The 24,756-nt window shown below is 40.7% G+C and overlaps 2 protein-coding genes and 1 long non-coding RNA gene across 7 annotated transcripts in view; 1 reads left to right on the forward strand and 2 right to left on the reverse strand.

Annotated features, from left to right (window-relative positions):
• LOC101940351 (protein NPAT) overlaps positions 1-21,789 on the forward strand; it is a 35,790-nt gene extending 14,001 nt beyond the window's left edge. For 4 of the 5 annotated variants that reach the window (XM_005289959.5, XM_005289960.5, XM_005289961.5 and 1 more), the window contains 11 exons: positions 874-1,006; positions 3,658-3,749; positions 3,837-3,924; positions 6,172-6,268; positions 6,825-6,950; positions 8,219-9,898; positions 11,644-11,759; positions 11,844-11,952; positions 14,979-15,036; positions 17,829-18,993; positions 19,896-21,789. In XM_005289959.5, coding sequence (XP_005290016.2) covers positions 874-1,006; positions 3,658-3,749; positions 3,837-3,924; positions 6,172-6,268; positions 6,825-6,950; positions 8,219-9,898; positions 11,644-11,759; positions 11,844-11,952; positions 14,979-15,036; positions 17,829-18,993; positions 19,896-19,973 — 3,742 coding nt within the window. In that variant the 3' untranslated portion in view covers positions 19,974-21,789. Of the gene's footprint in view, positions 1-873; positions 1,007-3,657; positions 3,750-3,836; positions 3,925-6,171; positions 6,269-6,824; positions 6,951-8,218; positions 9,899-11,643; positions 11,760-11,843; positions 11,953-14,978; positions 15,037-17,828; positions 18,994-19,895 lie in introns of those variants that run through there. The other variant, XM_042855035.2, reaches the window with a different exon arrangement.
• Positions 666-4,695, reverse strand: LOC135980912 (uncharacterized). Its single transcript, XR_010597847.1, has 2 exons — positions 4,500-4,695; positions 666-1,004 (listed from the first exon to the last, which is right to left on the reverse strand). It is a non-coding gene; the product is annotated as an uncharacterized LOC135980912 (long non-coding RNA).
• ACAT1 (acetyl-CoA acetyltransferase 1) overlaps positions 20,104-24,756 on the reverse strand; it is a 30,413-nt gene continuing 25,760 nt past the window's right edge. The window contains exon 12 of the mRNA XM_005289962.5: positions 20,104-24,573. Coding sequence (XP_005290019.1) covers positions 24,453-24,573 — 121 coding nt within the window. The 3' untranslated portion in view covers positions 20,104-24,452. The remainder of the gene's footprint in view (positions 24,574-24,756) is intronic.

The raw sequence follows: 24,756 nt of genomic DNA on the forward strand, positions 1-24,756 counted from the left end.
CTTTTGGCCCAATCCTCTAATTTGTGTAAGTCCCTCTCTATCCTATCCCTACCCTCCAGTGTGTCTACCACTCCTCCCAGTTTAGTGTCATCTGCAAACTTGCTGAGGGTGCAGTCCATGCCATCCTCCAGATCATTAATGAAGATATTGAATAAATCCAGCCCCAAGACAGATCCTTGAGGCACTCTGCTTGATATCATCGTCGTCGCTCTTCTCTGAACCCACACTAATTCTGCAATATCCTTTTAGAGAAGGGATGATCAGTGCAGCGCACACAGTGTTCACGGATGAGGCTGCACCATTGATTTAAATATAGGCATTAGAATGTTCTCTGTATTATTCTCCATCAAATTCCTTATGTAATCTAACATCTTGTTTGCTATTTTGACCAGAGTAGCTCATTGAGCAGAGGTCTCCATTGAGCTGTCAACAGTGATGCCCAAGTCCCTTTCTTGAGTTGATACAATTAATTTAGAACCCTTTAAGGTATAAGCACTTTAATTTTTTCTCCTCCAACATGCATTGCCTTGCATTTGTGGACATTAAAGTTAATTTGCCATCATGTTGCCCATTCGCCTAATTTATTTATGTACTTGATAATTAACCTGATATCCTAGATTAGGTATAGGGTGTCTTGTTTAACATACTTGACTAGACAGAGAGAACACGATTAAAATTGTTTTGTTTCGTTTTTCATTACAAATATGCAGTTCAGTTTTGATTAGTTAAAATTTTCTAATTGCAAGGTTGGAAGAGGAAGTATTTATTTATGGCGTGAGTCAGTAACCTCTTGTGGACAGAATCTTTTCCCAACATTGTTTACAATGAATGCATTTTCACAAAATATGGCATAAACTTCCAAAAATGTTTCAGTGAATCTCAGAAGAAGAAAAGTATTGCATCCCCTGGACCTCATTCAACAAGCAGAAGTTTTCAGGACTCCAGTGTGGTGATAGTGGAAGAAGAAAGTGAACCCCTCCAGGAACTCATAGATGGCAATTTCCCTGTAAGTATAAAAACAAAACACCATCGTTTCATTTTAAGGACTTCTATTGGCAAGGATAGAGTAGAAAGGAGTGCTCTATGTCCCTGTGTTCTGACAAATTAAAAAGCTCCATTTCTTCTGTAGCCAAGCCAATATTCGTTCAAAAAATTTCCATGCCGTACTCACTAGGTAGTTAAATGCATGATGACCCAATTCAAACAACTTTAGTCATCTAGGATTTAAATATCATCGGTCTTACATCTTAGGTCTAAAGCACTGAATCTGCTACCAGATTTCCAGAATGCAGTAACTCCTCACTTAACATTGTCCCGGTTAACATTGTTTCGTTAATAGGTCGCTGACCTATTTGAGAACAAACTCCTTTAAAGTCCTGCAATGTTCCCTTATAACGTTGTTTGTCTCTTCCCACTCTGCCTGCTCAGTGCTCCTGTCAGGGACCGGATTGGGGTGCAGAGTGCTTGCCCTGCTCTGCCTGCCCGGCATTCCCCTGCGCTCCCAACCTGCTCCCCGGCAGGAGCCCCAGGCGGGAAGAGCGGTGGAAGCCCCCGTGCCCCGACCCCACTCCCTGGCTGGAATGCCCGGCGGGTGGAGCGGGGCAATCCCCCGACCCTGCTACGACCCTGCCTCAACCAAGCTTCACAATCATCATTGGTGAGTACAGTATTAAATTGTTTGTTTAAAATTATTCAAAACTTAATACTATATATGTCTATAAGGTCTTTTGTCTGGCGAAAAAAATTTCCCTGAAATCTAACTCCCCCCCCCATCTACATTAATTCTTATGGGGAAACTGGATTCACTAACATCATTTTGCTTAAGTTGCATTTTTCAAGACCATAACTAGGACGTTAAGTGAGGAGTTACTGTAGTTATGATAAGCAACGTATTAAAGGACTGATTAGTCCTCCCTGTTTGACTTGGTTTCTTAAAAGTAAATGTCTTCCATAAATGATAGAGTTTGATACTAGGTTAAAAATACAAACCAGAATCAAAATTTTGATTCTGACCCCAGACAGCTTTCTCTTCAAGTAATAATAGCAGGAGTCGCCACTATAGTTAAAATTAAACTGGTTTCCACTATGATACTAAGGTTTCAGTCATTCGTAATTGATGCTCTGACTTTTCAGGCTGAAATTTTCCAGTCTTGTTGTCTGCCCAAAGTTCAAACTTTTAGTTGTTTTTGAAAGCTTAAGCAAAAATGGTTCAGGCATCTGAATATGAAGAAAGTACGTATGTTTGTGTGTGTGTGTGTGGGGGGGGGGGGATCCTGTTCCATGCAGCACAAATCTGTAGGAGAGATATCTCTTCCCTGCAAATTTTCTGGAGGCTCCTAAGATGTGTCAGAGTAGGAGTTCCTCGGCCCTTATAATGTTCAGTGGGGCCACTGTCATGGGTTCTTATTCCTGTGCTTTTCATTCTGCAGCTGTTGTAGCACATGCATATGCAACACAGGGTATTTTAGCTGTATGCTTAACAAGTTAAGTGATATAAACCCTCTGCAAAATGTACTGTTCATGTGCAACATGCAATTTCCAAAGGGTCATAACTTGGTCAAAGTAAAACCAAATTTCTCTGCTACACCTAGTGCCAACTTTCAACGTTAGTCTTCAGTCATTTTGGCTGTAAAGTGTTTCAGTTAATAAAAGTTATAGGAAATTTTCTTTTATATTTGGAAAAATATGTTCTGGTGGTATAAAAAAAAAATAGTTTCAGACTTACGTGCATTATTGCTACTTTTTGCAAGCAAGCCATACTTTGAGGTCCTGAGAGTGAAATTACATAAGTTGCTTTCCCCCTCCCCATCATTTTAAAATGAAACAAACGAACCTAGTAATTTCTTACAAAAAAAATTATGTTGAGTTGGTAAGGTTACGTGGTAAGAGGCTGAAACTCAGGAAGTACAGTTGAATCTGTATGCACAATCTTATCTTTTCCCTTTGATCATATACTCTACAATAATCCTTAATTACATAGGGGGGAAAAGAAATACTGGAGCTTCTGTTGGTAGAGTTTTCAATGTTTTTCTTAGAGAGGACAGGTTGTAACCCTTGAGGAAGCACTTTTAGACGCTGTTCAAGAAACCTCAACATTAACAGTCAAGTCAATTATCAGTCTGTTTTTAATCTTCCCTTTCAGGGCCAAATTTGACAGTGCTCAAGGATGCCCCGTGCTGCCCCAGACAGATCTTTGGCAATTAGTGTTTAGTCAGTTAGACCTGGATATCATCCAGACACTGCACTTGTCATGTAGGCATAGATCTGGGTGTCTCTGTGGGCAGCATGTGATGTTACATGGCCAAGGAGATAAACTTTTTTCAAGGGTGAGTTTGTATCGGTGACAGGTGGTGTCTACCATGAAAAGCAGTTGGAACAGATGTCTGCATAGAGAAACTCCAAAGGTCTCTCTGATCTTGTTGTTTCTGGAGGAGGGAGTTGGGCATGGGAGAGAGTGGGCTGCTGGTATCCTTCTCATTAGATGTCTGTTACAGTAGTAGTTATGATAAACTTCCTCATTATTATGAGTCTTTTCTGTGTATTCAAACTGTTAGTGTCCTGAACATGAATCTGATCTTACTAGTAAATTGGAAATTGATATCCTTTTCTAGTAATTATAAAAAATATAATTCTGACCACTTTAAAACTGTTTTGTAGCAATTGGTCATTGAAAATGCCAGAGAGAAAATCCTGAGCAACAAATCTCTTCAGGAGAAGCTTGCAGAAAACATTAACAAATTTTTGGGCAGGTAATAAATTTATGTATGAAATATCCTGATCTTGTGTACCTGTTTTACTTCTGAATTCTATACTAACTGTTTTTAATTGTGTTCCAGTGAGGGCAGTGTTGCTCAGATTCCTAAACAGACAGACAGTGGTCCTGCAGAACAGGAGTCTTCAATTGATGAAATCTTTGGACTTCAGGTAGACTTGCAATAACTCACATTTGAGCTGATAAAGCCACAGCTGCTATGTGGGATCCTGCTAAACATAGCATAAATACCTTGCTTTGAAGTCAGTGCTCTTTTCACATTTGTCTTATGAAAGCTACATAGTTGTCAGTTAAGTAACGGTCATGGTAATGAGGCTAAACGTCCCCTTTCTTGTTTATCTGAGTGCACCCTCCTCAGGTGGTCTGCCTCTTGCCCTTCCCTGTCTCAAGGTGGAATTTTGTGATTCTTTCATTCTTAGGCCAGGAGCTGGGTACGCTGCCCTATGTATACCAACCCCCTGTCGCCTGTAGGTTTAACTGGGTTTCCTGCCCCAGGGACCCCTCCCTTTGGGAACCTGTGACCAGTTATATTTACCAACAGCGTCCATATGACAGTCTTTTTATTTAGAGTTGGAACAAAACAGAGAAAAAGCAATTAAAAACAACATACAGTCAGGTGCCTGCATATTTAGTCTCATCTAATCCTATGCTTTGCTACCAGCTGAGTTAGATAGATTTCTCTCTTCAGTTACTGGGACAGAATAGAATTGTAGAAGGGTTGACTCACTACTGGGGTGCCCCCATATGGGTTGGCATGGTGTAGCAATTGTCTTCTCTAGTGCCCCAAAGATGGTTGCTTGATGATAGTTGCTCCGCTCTCATGGTTGGGGGGAGCACTGGCTGCCAGACCTCTGACCACTGGAGCTCCACAACTGAGCCCCACACAGTTAAGTAGGTGGAAGCACTCCTGGTGAGGATGCACACTGCCAACAGAAGGAGCATAGCGTAGATGTGAAATACCGCTTTAATTACTGCAGTGACTGTATGTTGACTTCACTGAAGCTGACTTAGTTTTGTAGTGATAGAATCATAGAATATCAGGGTTGGAAGGGACCTCAGGATGTCATCTAGTCCAACCCCCTGCTCAAAGCAGGACCAATCCCCAGACAAATTTTTGCCCCAGATTCCTAAATGGCCCCCTCAAGGATTGAACTCTCAACCCTGGATTTAGCAGGGGAATGCTCAAACCACTGAGCTATCCCTCTTCCCCCCCCCAGTCATGCCCTTGGTGATGAGCAACAACTCCTAGGGCTTCTCCCAAAGGTCTGGGTGTCAGGGTCAGCCACAGGAGCTCATTTCAGTCGTGTGGCTTCTTATTGTCTTGTTTATTTTACAGTAACTCCTCACTTAACATCGTCCCGGTTAACCTTGTCTTGTTGTTACGTTGCTGATCAATTAGAGAACATGATCGTTTAAAGTTGCACAATGCTCCCTTATAACATTGTTTGGCAACCGCTTGCTTTGTCCACCGCTTGCAGGAAGAGCAGCCTGTTGGAGCTAGCTGGTGGGGGCTTGGAACCAGGGTGGACCGGCAGCCTCCCTATCAACTCCCCTAAGTTCCCTGTGCTGCAGCTTCCCTATTAGCTCCCCTAAATTCCCTGTGCTGCAGCCGCCCAGCACGCTACCAACTGCCGAGCAGTTCAGCTGTCCCTCCCCCAACTGCGTGTGCTGCTCCTGCTCTCTGCCTTGGAGCTGCTCCCAGGAGCCTCCTGCTTGCTATGCAGAGTGGGGGAGGGGAGAAAGAGGGGTGCTAATGTCAGGGTGTCCCCCTCCCCTCACTCCTGTACCCCATCTCCACAGAGCTGGGTGGGGACACGACAGGGCTCAGGACGGAGGGAGCTTGCTGGCAGCAGCTGCTGTCTCAACTTGCTGATCTACTTAAAAAGGCAGTTTACTTAGAGTGCGGTCAGCATACTTAAAGGGGCAATGCACCTCTCTCTCTCTCTCTCTCTCTCTCTCTCTCTCTCTCTCTCTCTCTCTCTCTCTGCCGTGCTGTGTCTCCTCCATCCATTCATGCTGCCTTGTAGAGTGTGAGGCTACATTAATAACGTATTAACTCTTGAGGGCTCAGCTGAGTGCTAGTTCATCATTTAGCAGTAAGGCATTCCCTGGGAAATATCCCACCCTCTGACTCCACCACCTCAACCAAGCTTCACAACCATCATTGCTGTGTACAGTATTAAATTGTTTGTTTAAAACTTGTATGTATGTCAATATATAGTCTTTTGTCTGCTGAAAAAAATTCTTATGGGGAAATTGGATTCGCTTAACATCATTTCGCTTAAAGTAGCATTTTTCAGGAACATAACTACAACGTTAAGCGACGAGTTACTGTACTCATTATTTAGTATGTAAATTACTATGTAAATCAGTTCTTTGTGACTTCACCGTTTTTTCAGAATGAAATCCATATGTCAGAAGAAGCAATACAGGACATCCTGGAACAGACCGAGTCAGACCCAGCTTTTCAGGCACTCTTTGACCTTTTTGAACCTGGTAGGTTAGGGTTTACACATCTGTAAAGGATGGGCTAGAATGGTGACGCATTCAAAACTTTGCTTGAAAAGCAGGATTGATTTAGCAGAGTACCTTTGCAGACTGGGAGAAGTGGATTTTATACTGTTATTCCCCTCAAATCTGATTAGCCATCAATTTAATATCTCTTTGGATTTCGTATGGATCACCTTCAAGTATTTCAAGTAAATATTTTTATGTTGTGTGTCAGTGGTTACACATTTGTCTTCATTTTAGCTTTCTGTTGACAGGAGGCTATAGATCATGTTTGTCTTGCTATTTTGTTTTTTATTCAACTGGAGCTTTTATTTCTTATGTCAGATCAGTATGGTTCCAGGAATGCACTTAGTAAAAATGGAAATGTTTTCAAGTTATTGATGGATCTCCAGTGAGAATCAGTGAATAGTTCTTCTTTGTGTCTTCATATACTGAACATGTGTAATTGTTTATTTAAACTGTGCTCATTTAATTTTAAACAGAAAAATTTATGTACTTGAGATAGAAATGTCTATTTACATATTGCTTTAATTTGAAATAGGTAAAAACAAGGCTCATAAAAATGCACCTCATGCCATTTCCAATCAGAATGGAGTAGAAGGTACAATGTTGGTGGATGAACATAATCTGGAAACAATTGCAAGTTCTTTAGAAACACAAGAAGCAAGTAAGTATATTAATATCTATAAAATCTGTTCCAGTATCAGTTTTCTTCCATTACAAAAATACTTGCACTTGTCTACAATTCATGGCTTTATATTTTAATTAATAATCTCTCAGTCCTGCCATTTATAGTGTATAGGGAGACTGATGCACCCATGCAGAGCCTTGTTGAAACTGTGGATTCATATGGGCATACCAGTCCATCCATGCATTGTAAATTGAAATATGTGTGCTTGCAAAACTGTCTTCTCATATAAAACAGAAATGCTCCCAGTTTTTATGTGAGATTCTTAGTTTCATAGTAGAAATGGCTGTATAATATCTAGCCGTGGCAGTCTTTTCCCCCATTCTGTTATGTTCTGGTTTAATAATGTATTTACTAAGGTTTCATCTAGCTATCACCTGAAATACCAGTTGGCATCTTTCTCTAGGGATGTACAGACTTTGTCACTCTTATAACTCCAGCTGCAGACCTGCAGTGTTAATAGACTTGGCATCTAAATCAGGGTGATTGGGGTACTGACAACACAAATAAGAGAGATGGAAGGAAATGATTGTACCTTTGAGTTATTCAGTCTTAGTTTTAAAACAAAACAATTAACTTAGTAAAAAGCAACTTTGTAGCTTACAAGTTCAGGTTACTTGATACAGGTAAGTGATCACCAGTAATTTTTAATATAATTTTGTTAAAAATTGATAGTGTAGTTTCTGCTATGTGTGGGTTTAAAGTGATATTGAATGCTCTAACTGCTATCGGATATTCTAAGTAGCATTAACCTGCTGCTGAATGTATCATATACATCTTCCATTCAGTGGAGTGCTACCAGGTAACATACAAGATACTGTGAAGGGCAAGCAACAAAAGGGATTCAGTTTGCCTGGGGGATGGGGCTGTGAGCCAGATACTTATAACCAAGGAATTAAATAAAATGTTTATGCAAACTGACCTCTGCACTCCAACTTTCTGTTCAATATAACTTTTAATCAGTTTTAAAATTGGGAGAGAGGGGAAAGTACATTGCATGGAAGATGAAGGAAGGTAGGTAAAAAATGCCGAGAAAGTTGCGGTTAATTTCAAAATAAAACTGAAAACTAGAAGTCACTGTTTTTGCTGCCCAAGAATTATGCTGAAAATATTGCTTTCAATATGTCACTTATGAAACCATTTGTCATTGCAGTGACTAATGGACAGTTAACACCTTGTAAGAGACTAATTTGCTGAAATAATAAAATTTACAGAAATATTGAAACAACCCAACTGCTATTTTGCAGGTGATCTTTCCAGAGAGGCTCAGTCCTGTACAGATTATCATTCAGAAGAAGCATCATGTGCCTCGAAGAACAGTAATGATGGTGATGACATCACTAAGAAAAGTGTAACTTGTGAACAATCCCATGGAAGCGGTAAACAGAAGAAACAGACTGATAACCTTAAAACAGTAAACGATGAACAAATTGGTGAGCTTGAAATTGCCCTTGAATCTGTGCCTGATTTGACTGACTCTAACCAGAGAGAGAATTCTGGTACTGAACAAAACGAACACTTTGTAGAATCTTACGATAAAGAGTCGGCTGAATTAGTATCCAAAAGTCAAACAGCTATGGAAACTGAAAAAGACGCACTAAATCATAATGGTCACAATACACCCTGTTTGGAGTATGATCATTCTGATATTCCACAGAGTTCCTTGGCTTCCCTTGATGAAGATACTATAACTATTGAAAACAGAACATATCCTGGAACAAGTGAGTGTCATTTATCACCAGATACTTCGTTATCTGAAAAAACAAATATAAGTCCCTCTCACAGGAACCCTGATCACAGTGTGATGCTAAAAAAAAGTAATGCATCCAAGTGTAGTCAGTCAGGAGATTCAGGTGAAAATGAAAAGGATATAACAGAAGAAACACCCATGTTGCCTGTTGCTTTACAACAAAATTCTAATCACCATTCTAACGGTCAAGACCTGGATAAAATGGTGTTGGATTGTGTTGAAAGATCTGTAAATATATCAGATCTGACGAGAACAGAGTTGCAGCTTGAAGTTGTAGATACTTCCAACAAACCTCATTCAGGTGATCAGTTTACACTTGATAAGCCTTCTACAAAAGATTTAAGTCTCTGTTCAGGGTCATCAGATTCTGAGAGAACACAAGTGGAAATGCAAGAACCTTCATCTTCTACAGAAACAGATGCTGAGACTATATTTTTCTCTTCAGGTGATGATGGATGTACAGAAATTTCTGTAGTATCCACTGAAAGTAATCCTACTGTATCTGAAGCATGCCAGACCCCTCCACTAGAAACTGCATGCTTGACAGAAGAGTCTAGCACTGAGTTCAAAAGTATTGGTGGTGTTTCTTCTAGCAGTCAGCCTGTGGATGTAGATCCTTCTAGTATAGTGTCCCTCAAAATCATCATCAGTGATGACCCATTTATTTCATCTGACACTGAGTTAAACAATGCAGTTTCCAGCATCACTGGAGAAAATTTGCCAACTATAATACTGTCTTCTCCAGCCAAAACTACGGGGCTATCCAAATGTGTAACTTCAGAAGAGACTGAAAGAGCTGGGGACTCAGCTTCGGCAGAGCAGAATCTTCTTGTGCTCAGACCTAAAGACCCTGTTGTGAGCACAGCTAATATTCAGAATGAAGATTGCACTGTTTTTTCAGTTGCTGGTGCAACTAATCTTTCCAAGGATGGGGGATTTATACAGTTGATGCCGGCAACGAGCACAGCTTTTGGCAATTCAAATAACCTTTATATAGCCACCTGTGTGACCGATCCAACCACATTGGGCACTACTGTAACTCCATCTAATGTAGTTGTGTTGCCTGGCAATTCTGTGCCACTTGCTGCCCAAGCTCCAGCAACACAACAGTTACAGACTCCTCCTAGATCAAATATGTTTACAATGAATCAGACTGTATCTCCAAACTTTTCACAAGGTAACTTGGTTAAAAGCATTCATTGAATATTTACATAGTGTTTACTTTTTCATTTATCCTTGTAAATGTATTAAAGTAAAGTAAAGAATCCGTCTATCTACCACTTCAAACTAACTAGGCATTTAAATAACTTGCAAGTATATTTGTGTATTTATTATTTCATTTCCAGCTATGGTGTATACTGCTTTGAAAAGTTGGACTGACCTTTCGGGGCAAATATCACATAATTATAGAAATGGTAATGTGGAAGGGATCTTTTGTTTTTTTCAGGCCAGAAGGATTAAGTAACTTTTCCTTAAAACATCCCGAGATAAAACAGTGGCACTGTCTACCTCACTGGGCCCGATTTTCAAATGTCGGATTATCTGCCTTTCAAAACACTTCTCTAAATATCCCAGATTATTATCTATACTCCCTCTCCAATAGAAAGCAAGGGGTAAGAGAACTATTCATTCTGAATACCAACTATAAAACAAATGATGGGCTGAAATAGAAAGGACACATTTAATTCAAATAGGAAAACTAGGGTCATATATGCTTCTGATTGATTTATCCAGCAGCAAATCAGAAGAAACATCTTTTAATAAGAAGTTATTTGTAAATCTCTTAGTTGTCCTTTATAAGACTCCTGTATTTTAACTATTTTCCTGCATGGTGTTGGTACTTAGACTGAATGACTAGCTAGTTATATCATAGTAATCTTTTTCCCGTCTCAAGTGACTGCCATATTTCAATAATGTGTTCTTTAAGGCCTGGTCTACACTCAGAAGTTGTACCAGTACAGTTATTTTGCTTACGGGCATGATACTTTTACCAAAATAGTTATACGTACCAGTAAAAGCCCTAGTGTGGATGCAGTTATACCAGGATAAAAGTGATCTATACTGTTTATACCTGTACAGTTAAAGTGGTACAATGTTTTTAGAAAATATTTTTAAAATGTCAAATCAAATAACAATAAAGTAAGTCCTGTCTAGATAATAAAATCTAATACTAACTTGCTACCATCAACATACATTTAGATAGATATACACCTCTACCCCGATATAACGCAACCCGATATAACACAAATTCGGATATAACGCGGTAAAGCAGTGCTCGGGGGGGGGAGAGGGCTGCGCACTCCGGTGGATCAAAGCAAGTTCAATATAACGCAGTTTCACCTATAACGCAGTAAGATTTTTGGCTCCCAAGGACAGCGTTATAGCGAGGTAGAGGTGTATTTGCAAAAATGTAAATTAACTCATGGTCATCCCTTCACTGGTCTGCAACTATTTCTGTGTGGTCAGAGGTCAGTGTAAAAACATCTCCAGTTTGCAGAATTTCAGGGTGCTGTTCATCTGTTTAACTAGTGTTTGTTTTTTGAACTGTGTATATGTGGTTTTGCCCTATTCAAAATCTGCATGTTTTTCTGCGTTTGAATTTTGTATCGTATGTTCAGTCACTCAACTGAAGAGGAAACTGTGTTCTACCTAGTCTTTATTTTACAGTTAGTCTGCTACAGTAATTTTCCAATATTATGTCTCTTGCACATCAGGCAGACAGAAGCTTCATAACCTAGTATCAATAATCCGTAGTAAACATTCCTAGCTTGGTTGTGAAATGGCTTTCTCCCCATCCCCCCTCCCCTCACCCACTTAGGTTTTACAAAACTATCCAGGGGAAAGATCAATTTGAGGAGCCATTTGTTCTTTTTTGACTGAAATATTTTAATTTTTATTCTATAAAAATAATTAATTTTTTAGGTTCTGCCATTATAATTGCATCTCCAGTGCAGCCTGTTCTACCAGGAATGGTGGGGATGATCCCCGTGTCAGTAGTGGGACAAAGCGGAAATACTTTCTCAGCACCGCCCCACCAGGTAAAATGTTACTAATAAATCTTCATGTTCTCAAAATTAAATTGTTTAAAACAAACCCTAATGTGATACTTTGATTCTTTGAAGGTTCTACACATGCCTATAGCAAATCCTATGTGCAACAGAAGTGTTCCTAAAATACCCATTCCTCCCAAATCTCAGAAGACCACCGGAGCAAGAAACAAGTCAAATACAGGTATAGTGCTTACTTCTTGAGCTGTATAGAGCTCAACAAAAATTGGAATTTCTAGAGCCGTTTAATTTGACTATGTGAAATTTTTAAAGCGGTGTTCTGTGAAAATCGACTTTCAGAGGGGCATTAAGGGAGTTCATGTTTGTTGTCTTAATGACTGCCTATCAGATATGCTCAGTTTACAAATAAAAAACTGCCAGCCTTACAAAATCTTTGTAGGCTCAAAGTCAAGCGTGGGTGGTTTTTTTCCAGCTTTTTATTGTAGCCATTCAGTATGTTTCTGTGGCATATGTGGTGGTGGTGGTGGGGGGGGGGGGGGAAAGGAACCCTCCTGTGGCCAAAATAACTCCTCTGAAGACTGAATTGATTGCTTCATGTTTATGCCTGTTTGAATGCATTTACAGTTGTAATTTTAATTGTTTTATAAAACCAATTTATTCTTGCCATAAATATTTATCTGATCAAAACCACATTGAATAGAAACGGTAAGGCAGAATAGCCAACAGCTCTGAGCACACTGTACTCCTGAGGGAATTCTGTGTCAAAAAATTAAAAATTATGGGCACGATATTTGAAAATTCTGCAATTTGTATTTGTCAATAATATGTGGCTCTAGCATGGCAGTGGGGAGCACAGGCCACTGGCCGCATTGAGATGAGAGATCACCCTGAAGCCCCCACCTCCCCCATTACAGGGACTCGGCTGTGAGGCTGCACCCGACCCTGACGCAGTGCAGTGCCCGTCTGTGCCAGGCGCACCAGGTGTGGGTGGGCAGGTTCAGCCCAGCAGGATCCAAGTGTGGAGGGGCTTAGTGTGGGAAGATCCAGGTGTGGGGTGAGTGGTTTCTGTGTGGGGCACTCTGGGTGTGGGCAGCTCAGTGGGAGATCTGGATGCACAGCGGCTTTTGGGGGGTGAGGGGGTTCCCGGGGGCAATGGGAGCCTGCAGGGGATCCAGGTGAAGGTAATTGGGGCTCAGCAGGGAGGGTCTGGGTGTGTGTGGGGGTCCAGGTGTAGGGGGTGTAGGGCTTATCAGGGTGAGGGTTCGATTGGCCTGCTTAACGGGGGAGCCCAAGCTGCTGCTGCGGAGATGCCACATGCCAGGCTCCCTCTTCCCCCTGCGATTCCCCTACCCCCTTTTCTTCCCCATCTCACCCTCTTCCCCTCACTTCAGGCGTGTTGGAACAATTTGTATAGTGCGGGTTCTGAGAGCCATTGAACCAAACTGTAAACTCTGTATATAATGGAAACCACTTCAAGCTAGGGGGTGTGGTAGCACCCCCAGTTCTGGCACCTATGCCTCACTCCCACATTGCCCTCCCCCTGCACTATTCCACACCTCCCTTCCTTCCCCATTGCCTCTTCTTCCCCCCCCCCCCCCCCCCAACCCAGCCCCACCGCAGGCACTCGCTGTTGCACAGAAAACAGGAAGGCTCCCAGTACACAGAAGTAGAGCACAACTGGCACTAGGACCCAGGAGGACGCAGCCTCCTTCAGATGGGCAGCACTGGGCTCAGTGGCTCGTAACTTCATGTGCCCCCCCCATGCCTTGCCTCTGTCGGGGGGGGGGGGCAATCCCCCCCAAAAATCTGCACCCGTGGTTGTCCTTCTTCCCATGCAACTTCCCTGCCGTTTTCTGCGGGCGCAGTCCGCAGAATTTCCCCAGGAGTAACACTGTCAGTTCTTATTAAATAGCAATAGTCAGACGTACAGAGTAAAAATGTAATGTACCAGTGCAATCCTCCTCCCCCATTTTATATATAATTATATATTTAAACATGTGGATACATTCTCTCTGTGCATTACGAAGGATTACTTCTTTCAATGGCAAATTGTAACAAGATAGTTGGAGGTAATTTAATTTTTTCCCTGCCCCATCCTGTACATTTTACATTTACCGTATATACTCGTTCATAAGCCGAATTTTTTTAATAAAAAACAGAAGCACCAGAGACAGGGGTCGGTTTATGAACGGGTACAGAGAGGGAGAGGTGGGACACAGCCCCTCCCCCCCAACAGAGGGAGCAAGGAGAGGCAGCAGAGCCAGAAGGGAAGAGGCGGGGCCAGAGTCTCTCTGCTTCTGGCCACGATGCTCTCCCCACAGCCTCTGAAGCAGCTGCCCCTCTGGGGCTGACAGGCTGCAGCCGTGCTGCTCAGCCCCGCCCTTCAGAGCAGGCTGTGGCCGCGCCGCCCGGGCACCGGAGCATGCTATGGCCGTGCCGCCCGGCTCAGCCCATTGGAACATGCTACGGCCGCACCACCCGGTCTGGCCCGCCGGAGCAGGCTGCGGCCGCGTTGCCCAGCCTGCCGGAGCAGCTCCAGCCAGGTCAGAGACATCCTCCCATGGCCCTCCCCAGATAAGGTGGGAAGAGATGGGATGGGGAGAGTATGGGGGTCCCAGGCTAGGGGTGGGGTCATGTGGGTGGTGGTCACAGGGGTTACTCCGACTCCCAGCTTCTCACCCCCCAAAAATTTCCCCACCAGTTACTGTCCCGGCCCGTCAGGGTAAGCAGCTTGCTCGCCGGGGCACTTTGTTTACGTAGGTGCCTGCGGACGCTCAAAGAAAACAAACCATCTCGGCCCACCAGCGGCTTATCCTGATGGCCCGGGAGCCAAAGTTTGCTGACCCCTGAATTATAGGGTCGGTTTATGAACGGGTTATAAAAATTTTCCATTTTTACTTACCCATCTTGAGGGGAGGGGGCGGGTCAGCTTATAAACAAACCAGCTTATGATTAAGTATATACAGTATATATCCAAGTTGTTTTAACTAAAATTGTATACTGCAAGCTGCATGTTGGCACTTAATTGGTCGACCTTGGCTGTTTTTCTGTTTCAGATATTTTCATAATCCAGTAACTGTTAAAACTATAAAACATACTATGGAGCTGTTATGGTATCAGCAAGTCGCTCTTTTGATTTTTTTAACATGTGAAGTGGTGTGAACAAGTGGGATATTCCTATGGTACCAGCTCGAAGAAGATTAGTTTGGCTATTTTCAATTTATTAACTGTTACACCTCACCATTTCAGGAAAGCTGGTAACCAGTACAGCAAAGCCTGTGAACCCTCCAAGTTCTCGAGTACAAAGGTTAGCACAAATGCTTCTTCAATCTTGCTTTATTTCAGCTTCTGCAGATTCCTTCCTAACTTCTTTTGGGAAAGCAACTTCATAAACACTCGTGCATTAACTATTTGTGATTCTTTTCCTCCTTTCTTGTACCTAGCAGCTCTTGACATTTTTTGTTTTTAAACTAGAGCCTTGGCCCCAGATACAGAGGGTTGCATGCCAATCAGTGATAGCCATAGGCTAGTGCAGTATTTTTTCAAACCGTGGGTCATGACCCAGTATTGGGTCGCAGCACGTCAGGCACTGGGTCGCTCCGCTCAGCACTGCCAACGAGGCCATTAAAAGTCCCATCGGTGATGCAGCCCAGCTAAGGCAGGCTAGTGCCTACCTTTTCTGACACCGCGCTGTGGCCAGCAGCGGGTCCAGCTTCTAGGCAGAGGGGCTCCGTGGCTCCGTGCGCTGCCCGACCACTGGCTCCGCGCTCCCATTGGCCGGAAACCAGCCAATGGGAGCTGGGGAGACCTATGCCTGCAGGCGAGAGTCACGCGGAGCCTTTTGCACACCGCCGCCTAGGAGTCGGACCTGTTGCTGGCCACTTCCAGGGCGCAGCACAGTCCGCGGCACCAGGACAGGCAGGAAACCTGCCTCTGCACCGCTGACCATGAGCCACCGGAGGTAACCCTGAACCCAAATCCTCTGCCCCACCCAAACCTAGCCCTGAACACCTCCCTGCACCCTGAACCCCTTGTTCCCAGCCCCACCTCACAGCCCTCACCCCCATACCCCAACCCTGAGCCCCTCCCAAACCCCTCATCCCCAGCTCCGTTGAGTCACGGGCATCAACAACTCTGAGGTAGGAGAGTGTGCCAGATACATTTATTGGAGGATTTTAAACATATAATTGACTTTCCACACTATGCTGAGATCTTGAAGGATGAGGGGAAGGAATGTTAGGCTGTTCCTGCAGGAGAAGGTGCTAATTTTGTATTTGTTAGGATAACTGGTGTCAATTCATAATTATACTAGATGTTAGAATCAGGAATGTTCCTCCATATTTTAGTCAGGTAGGGGAGAAGAGGACCAGAGTTCAATATTAGCAGCAGGGTAGATAATAAAAATAATTTTTTAAAACAAAAATCAATTTTTTTCATATTAAAAATACACTTGTTTAAAAAAAATGTGAATTTAATACAAAATATATTAAGACTAAATTTATTATTATATTTTAAATAAATAAATATGCTGAATCCATGAGCCTGTGTTAAAAGTTTTAAGTTAAAGGCTGCTTTTCTATATATAACAAAAAGGGGTAAAACATCTAACTTTTGAAATCAAGCTTTATAAATATGCCACAGTACGTCAGGAGGCTGTCTCATTTTCAAGCGATTTAGGTGAGACTAGGAATTTATGCCTAAATGAAAGTGACGGCAGCTTATTTGAAATTTTCCCAAGCTGACCTGAAATCAGTTTAATTTCACTGACTATAGTTAATCTCTCTGTTTAAGAAATCATTTAGTTGTAAATGTGAAACATGTTTTGGATACATAAACCTCTCATCAAAACATTTAAGGTTGTTTTGTTTAATAAAAATAAATTTTTATGCTTAATGCAGCTTGACACAAATCATGACCAAAAAGTTAATTTAGTAAATAAGCAGCCTCACTCATCATTTTCTAACCTACTAAAAATGTATAATTAATAAGAGTATGAAAATATTAAACTGTATAATTGCTTAGATAAATGTATGTAGTTACAGCGTATTTTCCTAGGTAGCAAAAAGATGAACCCAATCTAGGGTGAAGGCTCTCTTTGGTTTAAATCAAGATGTTCTAATGGTTATATCAGCCAATGAGAGAATGCCACTTCCCTTTGAAAATAATTGAAGTATAAATGGAAAAGCTAATTAAAACTGATGATTTAAATCAAGTCCACCCTGATTAGCCTTCCCTATTGCAACTCTTGCAGGGAGGAGTTTGAAAAGACCACATGGGAAAGAGGGAGGGAGTAAAAGAGGAAATTAGGAGGGCAATAAATTGAGTAGAATCAGAAGAAAAAAAATGTCTTGGAAGTGAAGAGTACTCAGACTAAAATAACTTCTAAAGTATTGAATGAAGAGAAAAATTATGAGTTAACACATTGGAAAGATGGAGAAAAAACTAAAGGAAGTTGAGTAAGTTCAATTTTCTATTTCATAGCAAGTTTGATGTAGATAAGATTACAATGAAATACATATATACCAATGTATACACTTCTGTTATTGTACATGTAAAGTGGTGGGTGCTCTCTTCTGTATTTGATGGAGAAACACAGGGGCAAGATTTGAGACTCCATTGTTTGAGTATTTAAACCCTCTGCTTAGTCTTAATCAATGTTAGTCATATAAATTCTACTTGCACCCTGCGAAGGGGGCAGTGTGTTGCGGTTCCTGAAAGGAAGAGTGAGAGTTTCCACAGTGTGTCCTGTACTTCATCTTAAGTTTAATAGAAATGACAAAAGAACTACAATGATCCACCCACTTTTTCTCCGTTGAATTCATCAGCCCATTGATTGCTCATGCCCTTCTTTTCCTTATCCAGTCATTTCAGCGTTCCTATGGTAAAACATAAAGGACGTGCTACTGGACACAGCCCTTAGAGGGTTCATATGTGCTCTCACCCAAATACACATTTTCATTTTCATTTGCAATTTGAGCAAATGTTAAACTACATTTACAACACTGAGAAATAGCTTTAAAATAACAGAAAACAGATTTGATTTATATTATGCAAGTTTTTCAAATTCTGTTGCTGAAATATTTCTATCACATTTGTCAGGGCTGGAAATTCAGACAGGAATGCCTGTGCAGACCTGGGAAGGAAATTGGAAGAGAGTTCACTTACTGTACCAGCAGAGTCCACGAGTTCAAATTCCAAACAGAATGAAAGCCATAGGAGAGTTCTTTGTTTTGATAGTGCCTTATCTACTCCAGGAGGAAATACTCAAGTTAAAAATACTAAGAGCTCATTACAAAAAGAAAGGAATGAAAATCCTTTATATGCAGTAGACTCTCCAAATGCTGCATCTGCCTCTGTTAAAACACAGTCCAACAAACGAGAGAAGGATAAAACTTTGCCTAGAATCCTATGTAAGGCTGAGATTGGTGGTAGCAGAAATGCAGCTGTGAAAGAAGCACAGCCTGAAAGAAGGGCTGTGGCTGCAGGACTCACATTAGATCCCTTTCACAAGACAACAGCGAATAAAGAGAATGAATTAAGAAGGGATGTTGATGAAAAACAAAAGAACCAGGATGCTGCAAAACTGTCAAATGGCCAAAAGAATGTCGGCCTCTGGAATGAAAAAACTGTTGCTTCAGTGCAGGAACAGAACAAAAAACAAGGATCACTGTCAAATGTGAATAGCAAAACTTCAGGATCTGTTTCCCTATCTTCAAAGGAGCCAAAAAGAGACCAAACAAAACCTTCCAACCACAGCCTTAGTTTGGCAAGTCCATTAACTAAACAAGCTGTGGAGATGTTACATGGCATTCAGTGGCACAGCCCTGCTAGCAAAGTGGTTGAAAATGGGGATTTACCAGTACCCCGTACACCATCAGGAGTTGGGGATACACATACAGAGGATATCTCAGACAGCGTAAGGACACCAACTTGTAGACGTTACATTGAAGATAATACAACCCCTAGAATAATGGTCCCTCCTGCTACTCCAGACTTGCCTGCCTGCAGCCCAGCTAGTGAAACAGGTAGTGAAAACAGTGTCAGTATGGCTGCCCATACATTGATGATTCTATCAAGGGCTGCTATTGCAAGGACTAATACTATGACTCCCCTGAAAGACAACACACAACAATTTAGGTCAGTGAGAAGCACAGCAAAAAAAAGAAAACTGGAGGACTTGAATGAATGTGAGAGAAACTCCCGTTCTGCTAGTAAAAAGGAACTTCAGAGCTCTACAACCCCAGTGAAAAAGAAGAAAATAAAGGCAAGTACATAAATTCATTTTTTATTTTAAAAATGTCAATACTTAATTTTTTTTAGCCCCAATATGTATCTAGCATTGGATGGTAGAGAGCTGTGAGCCCAAATCCCGACACCCATTAAATGAATTCCTTCATCAGTAACATAGCTCTTTGAGCGCACTTCTCCTCGTCGGAACTAACAAAATATTTCTTAGGATTCAGACTACCACACACACACAGGAGCAACTCCCAGTAACTTTGTTGGCAACTGCGTATGAAGGTCAAATTAGCCTGTTAGAAACTTACTCATTGTAGAAAAAGAAAACTTATTTTATACTAAAAGAAAGATCTGGAATGCAATCCCTTTCCCACAGCCTCGGTGCAGTGATAGACCCAGGAGCTGACATACTTTGTCTTTTTGCTACATTTGAAATATTATCTTTAATAAAACTTGGGAGTTTGATCCAATGGTGAATTTCAAAGGCATTACTCTAGATCAAGCATTAAAGCAATCCATATAAACTGATGGGACAAGATACATTCTGTAGTTTTTGTAATTCGTAATACTTAGTCCTATAATATTTTTTATCCAGAGGTCTCAAAGTGGTTTACAAAGGTGTGTAAGCATGGTCCGGACGGGGAAACTTAAGGCAGATACACAGGGACTTGTCCAAGGCCACAGAACAAGCAAATAAGAGTTGGAACTGCAACCCAATCTACTCCCACAGTCCCTGAATCACACTGTGCAATTAAAATACAGGTGTACAATAATTTAATACAAGGATGTGGTACTCTCTGAATAAGTGTCATGTGTTTATCTCTTGAGCATGTGGATGGGGAAGCATGAAGCAAAAGTAAGAAATTTGCAAACTTTTTCACCTCCATGATTTTGACGTTTAACATGAGCCTTTACTTCTCCCAACAGAAAAAGAAGCTGCCACATTGTTTTCCAGCTGGAATGGATGTAGACAAGTTCTTGTTATCTTTGCATTATGATGAATAAAATAGTTGAACTATGACTATTTAAAACAAGGTGTCGCTTTGTAAAGGGTGAGCTGCACTTTCAGTGCACTGAAGTTTCACTTTATAGCAAAATCATGCTGTTTCTGAAGCAGGTTGCTAGTTTGTAAATAGAATTTTAAGTTGGTATATTTTATTTTTGAGAAAGCACTTACAGTGATGTAGAGCCATTTATTTACAAAACTGTACAGGTAGACTTGTTTGGATAATGTAAGTATTGTACAAATGTATTGTGAGAAGAGTTGTAAACAACCAAATGTTCTTAGTTTGTTTCCTATAACTCCAGATGTTTATATTCTGCAAAGTTCTTTACTTACCCATCTAAATTGCTTAGTCACTTTGTGAATTTGAGGGCAGTGATTCTGTAGCTCAGCATTTCTAAGCCTTGCAGCACTGCTGATTTTAAACAAGGCAGTTGAGAGAAGAACTAGGAAATTAAGCATTTGGATCATCTTTTACAGGTATTGGGGGTTCTCAAATCAGACTGTTGCTCACTTGTTTGTAGTAGAGTTCTCGCCTACCCTTCCACACCATGTTCTGTCAGAGGCTTTTTTACTTTTTAAAACTGCATGGATGATACCCCCAAAGGAAAGAGTAATAGGCACAAACACAAGTAGTCTCTTCCTCCCCCCCCAAAGTGTACTATCTTCCAATAAAGTTGCCCAAGAATTTTACAAAATCTTAAACAGCTGTTATCAGCTTAGCCAAGTAAATTCCCAAAGGCCGCTCGTGTTAGCTATGATGGTATTGTTTGAAGTGCAAAAATTATTTAAAATAGTGAAGTTTTAAATATTTAAAATGTTAATAGCCAGACTAGATGTAAGGGGTTTAGTTCACATGGCTCAGTTCTGTATCCATGCATATCATTTGGAGATCAGCAGTGCAACATTCCTGCATTATGTTGTATTGAGATGAAATGTAATGGACTGAAATGGAAGTTTTGGTCACTGAAATCCAAATACCCTAGCTAATTTAGTAAATGCCATGTACTCAAATGAACAGTTGCTGCTGGGGGAAAAAACAAACCCACCTCAAATAGGTAGTGAGTTTTGATTTAGGAAAATCAAAAGGATTTCCTAGCAAAAGGAAAAGAATGTTCAATGACAGCTTAAGTAAAACAGTTCACTTGTGTAGGTAGTGAGTTTTTAGAGATTGTTAGAAATCCCTAACAGTATTTCTGAACAGGGCACACTGTCGCCTGGATCTTCCACTGTAATTTTACTTTTTGCGGAGGGGGTGTGTGTGAGGTGAGTTGATGCAGTGAGACTAAAAATCTAAAATACTCTAATGGGGAAGATGATTCTTTCAACCCTATTTTGCATTGTCACTATGGTAGCTTCCTGTTTCATCTACTTAAAAGGCTTTTAGCTCAAAATAAAGGTAGATCGTGCTGGTATCCAGTGGGGTAGTTTAACATAGTGAAGGTGGCAGGGCAAAGCTCCTATGTATGCATCCTACACATTGGGAGGAATTGGTATAGATACAAATTAATAAAACAACTCTCTTGTGATCACTAGTCCTAATCCCTACTCCAAATGGTACAAGACATAACTTGTTCTGCAGAATTTTCTTCACTGGCAGTGGTGTGTTTCCTCTTTGTTCTCAACTTGTTGATATATTATTGAACAATGTAATAGTTTTCTTGTAAGAACTGTATGGTGACATGGCAATGTTTCAAATAGCATCCAAGGATTCCTAAGGAACCAAATATTATGCAGTAGATGTTTATATTAAACCCATCCACTAACTTAATACTGCATAGCATTTATGGCTTGAATAAACATTTTGGTTTTAATCTAGAAGGTTGTCTATCGATTTTGTGTACCAAACAGCCCTTTACCAGGCCTATGCTGGTATTCAGTTCACTTTCATTTTTGCTCTGCATCTTCTAAGAACTGTTAATGCTAAATTATCAGGTCTGTTTGCAGAAATGTGAAATGACATAGCTGAATTTTCTTTTTTTGGAAGATGTTTTAAGTGAGTAGCCAGCTTTGAAAAACCCTACACCCTTCATGCACAAATGACTTGATATTATCTATTAATATTTCCAGTACCTATTTTACACAAAGCCTTCAACTTAATTCTGGAAAAATGATAGCTAATGTTGTCACTGGAGACAGAGGCAGGCTTGGACTGAGGTGAAGTAGAAATCCTTAACCCATACTAGTCTTCCTCTGAAGTCTTACACCTAGTAAGCAGTACACCTCTACCCCCATAATGCTGTCCTCAGGAGCCCAAAAAAAAAAAAAAAAAAAAAAATCTTACCACGTTATAGGTGAAACCACATTATATCAAACTTGCTTTGAGCCGCCAGAGCGCTGCTTTACCACGTTATATCCGGGTAGAGGTGTATTATTTTACGTATCAGTAGTATAGGCTTTTCTGGGATGGACATGAGCTAGCCATAAAGAACAATATTCAAAGACATAACATTTGCAACTTGATGTTCTTATAGAGTCAACGTCTGAAATTATCTCTAAAGGCTCAGAGGGCTTATCTAGCAAAATGCTCACTCCTCTCCTCCTCCCCTCCCCAACAAAAACCACAACAAAAAACAGGTTAGACTGCAAGACTTGTGAAGCTAATCAATTTAAAGCAGCTGTAAGGAAGGTAGTGTAGTCATGACAGAATGAAGTGTTGCTGTGTAGAAGAGGGTTGAAGTTACTTCTGATTTTAAGTTTCATATGTGCTTGGATCAATGTCAATTTCTACAGACACAAAATTGATGGTTTTATGAGAACCAGTTACCTGCCTCACCTTTGAGTGGTTATTGCCAGAGTATGTTTCTTGACAAGACCAGGGTACTACCAGAAGTGAATTAACAACTTCAGTACAACTTCTGAATCAAAAGACCAAATCATTTCTTAGGGGTGTTCATTTCCTAGAAGTCAAGGAGTGGAGACTGGTACTGTAACATATACACAGCCTTTAAAAAAAAAAAAAAAACTCCAGCAGGCTGCTGCTATTTGCAGTGCATTGGACGTGTGTAGTACACGTTGGCTGTGATTTTAGAAATCTTTTTTAAAAAAGACCTGTTTGGTAGCAGGTCTAGGAGCAGAGAGAAATTTAAGAATATCTAGCTACCAAAACTATTCATTCAGGTTAAACATTTGTTGGTGCTGTTGCCAATTTGGTAGATTATCTGCTAGTGATTGCAAATTTTCACACATGAAGACCACTACTGAAGTTAAGCACACACACAAAAAAGTGTTAAGAAAGACTTTAGGTAATCAGCTAAAACACTTGCTTAAAGAACTAAAAGTTTACATTACTGCTAGTACTAGGAAAAATAGAGGAGGATTTGTCGTTTCTTTGCTTCTTACCCCCCCAAAGCTGCACTAGAATTGCATCCACCTATTCTAGGGATATTGTTTTCAAACCATATGCAGAATCTTCAGTGAAAATACATATTCTGATCTTTCTACATTTCTAAGTTTGCATGTGGATATATCTGTTCAGCTCAAAATATTCCTGAAAACTGTAGCACAGATTCAGGCCAGAAGGCAAAAATTTTTACAACTGCTCCTGAACTAGCACAAAGGTGACAATAGTTTACTTGAACACAAGCAATTGTCAGCCAGTCTTTTCTGGATACCACAGATTGATGGGCTTGTCTCATGGGAAGTTGTAATTGTATAAAGTAGGGTGTGAACTTAAAGGGATATAGTTATACCAGTTAACTCTGCAGGTGAACACTTATCTCTGACTAATGAGAAATGCCAATTATCTGTGCATAATTTAACGGTTAAGTATTTTTAATATTTTCAGCTGCAGTTGACAAACTTGTGTTCTATGATGTCAGTTACTAATTTTTATCAATGCTAAACAAAGTGCTGCAGAAATCCTTAATGAAAAGCTGGTGTAAAGACTCCTCCAGCATTGTAGCTAACCTTAGAAGAAGTCTAAACAGTTGATGGCAAGCTGGACTCACACTCCTGTTGTAAAGGTATGTTCCAACAGCAAGATTCAGGTAAGTAACTGCCAGGTGATTTTCATGGGGGGAGGGGAAAAAAAAATCAACTAGATATTACAGGCTTAAATAAAAAAAATTGAGCACTTAAGCTATGTGTCCATGCTAAGAGCTATGAATGATTTAATATCAATTCATTACCCACCAAAGAAAACAATTTTCATTCAAATAATTACTGGTGGGGATCTTTGTGAATCATCCACAGAACAGCTACATTCCGAGTAGGCATACAGTCTTTGTCTAATGACAACTTGTAGTTTACCATAATTTGATAAGTTTTAGTTCACACTATGTAAAAAACACTTACTTTAAACTAATTTAGTGCAACACAGATGTGAGCATGACTGATCAAGGTTTTAGAGAAATACTATAGAAAACCAACAGTTAAAGTGGGTGTTATCTGCAAATCCATAAATAATGTAACTGCCACCACCACTCAGATTATTTTGCTCATATAATTTTAAGGTTTGGTATTTTCAACAGCCAGCCAGACTACAGCTTTTGGATCAGAATCGCAGAAGCACCACCTCCTCCATTACAAATTCCTGCAAGACCATACTGTCCTTGCTTCAGCACATGGGCCATGTGACCAACAATTCTCGCTCCAGACATTCTATATAGAAGAGAAAACAGTTTAGTTTATAGGAAGTCAGAGCAACTTGTATAAAATCAAGCTAAAACAATCAACAGATTCAAATGGCAGTGCTGCTGTAGCACTGCATCCTTGGATTAAATATCGAATTAACCATACCTAAGAGTAATAAAAGCAACTTTCCACCAGTTTTTCCACTTTGTC

This window comes from Chrysemys picta, chromosome 1 (genome assembly GCF_011386835.1).
Source record: "Chrysemys picta bellii isolate R12L10 chromosome 1, ASM1138683v2, whole genome shotgun sequence".
In the NCBI taxonomy this organism is placed as follows: Eukaryota; Metazoa; Chordata; order Testudines; family Emydidae; genus Chrysemys; species Chrysemys picta.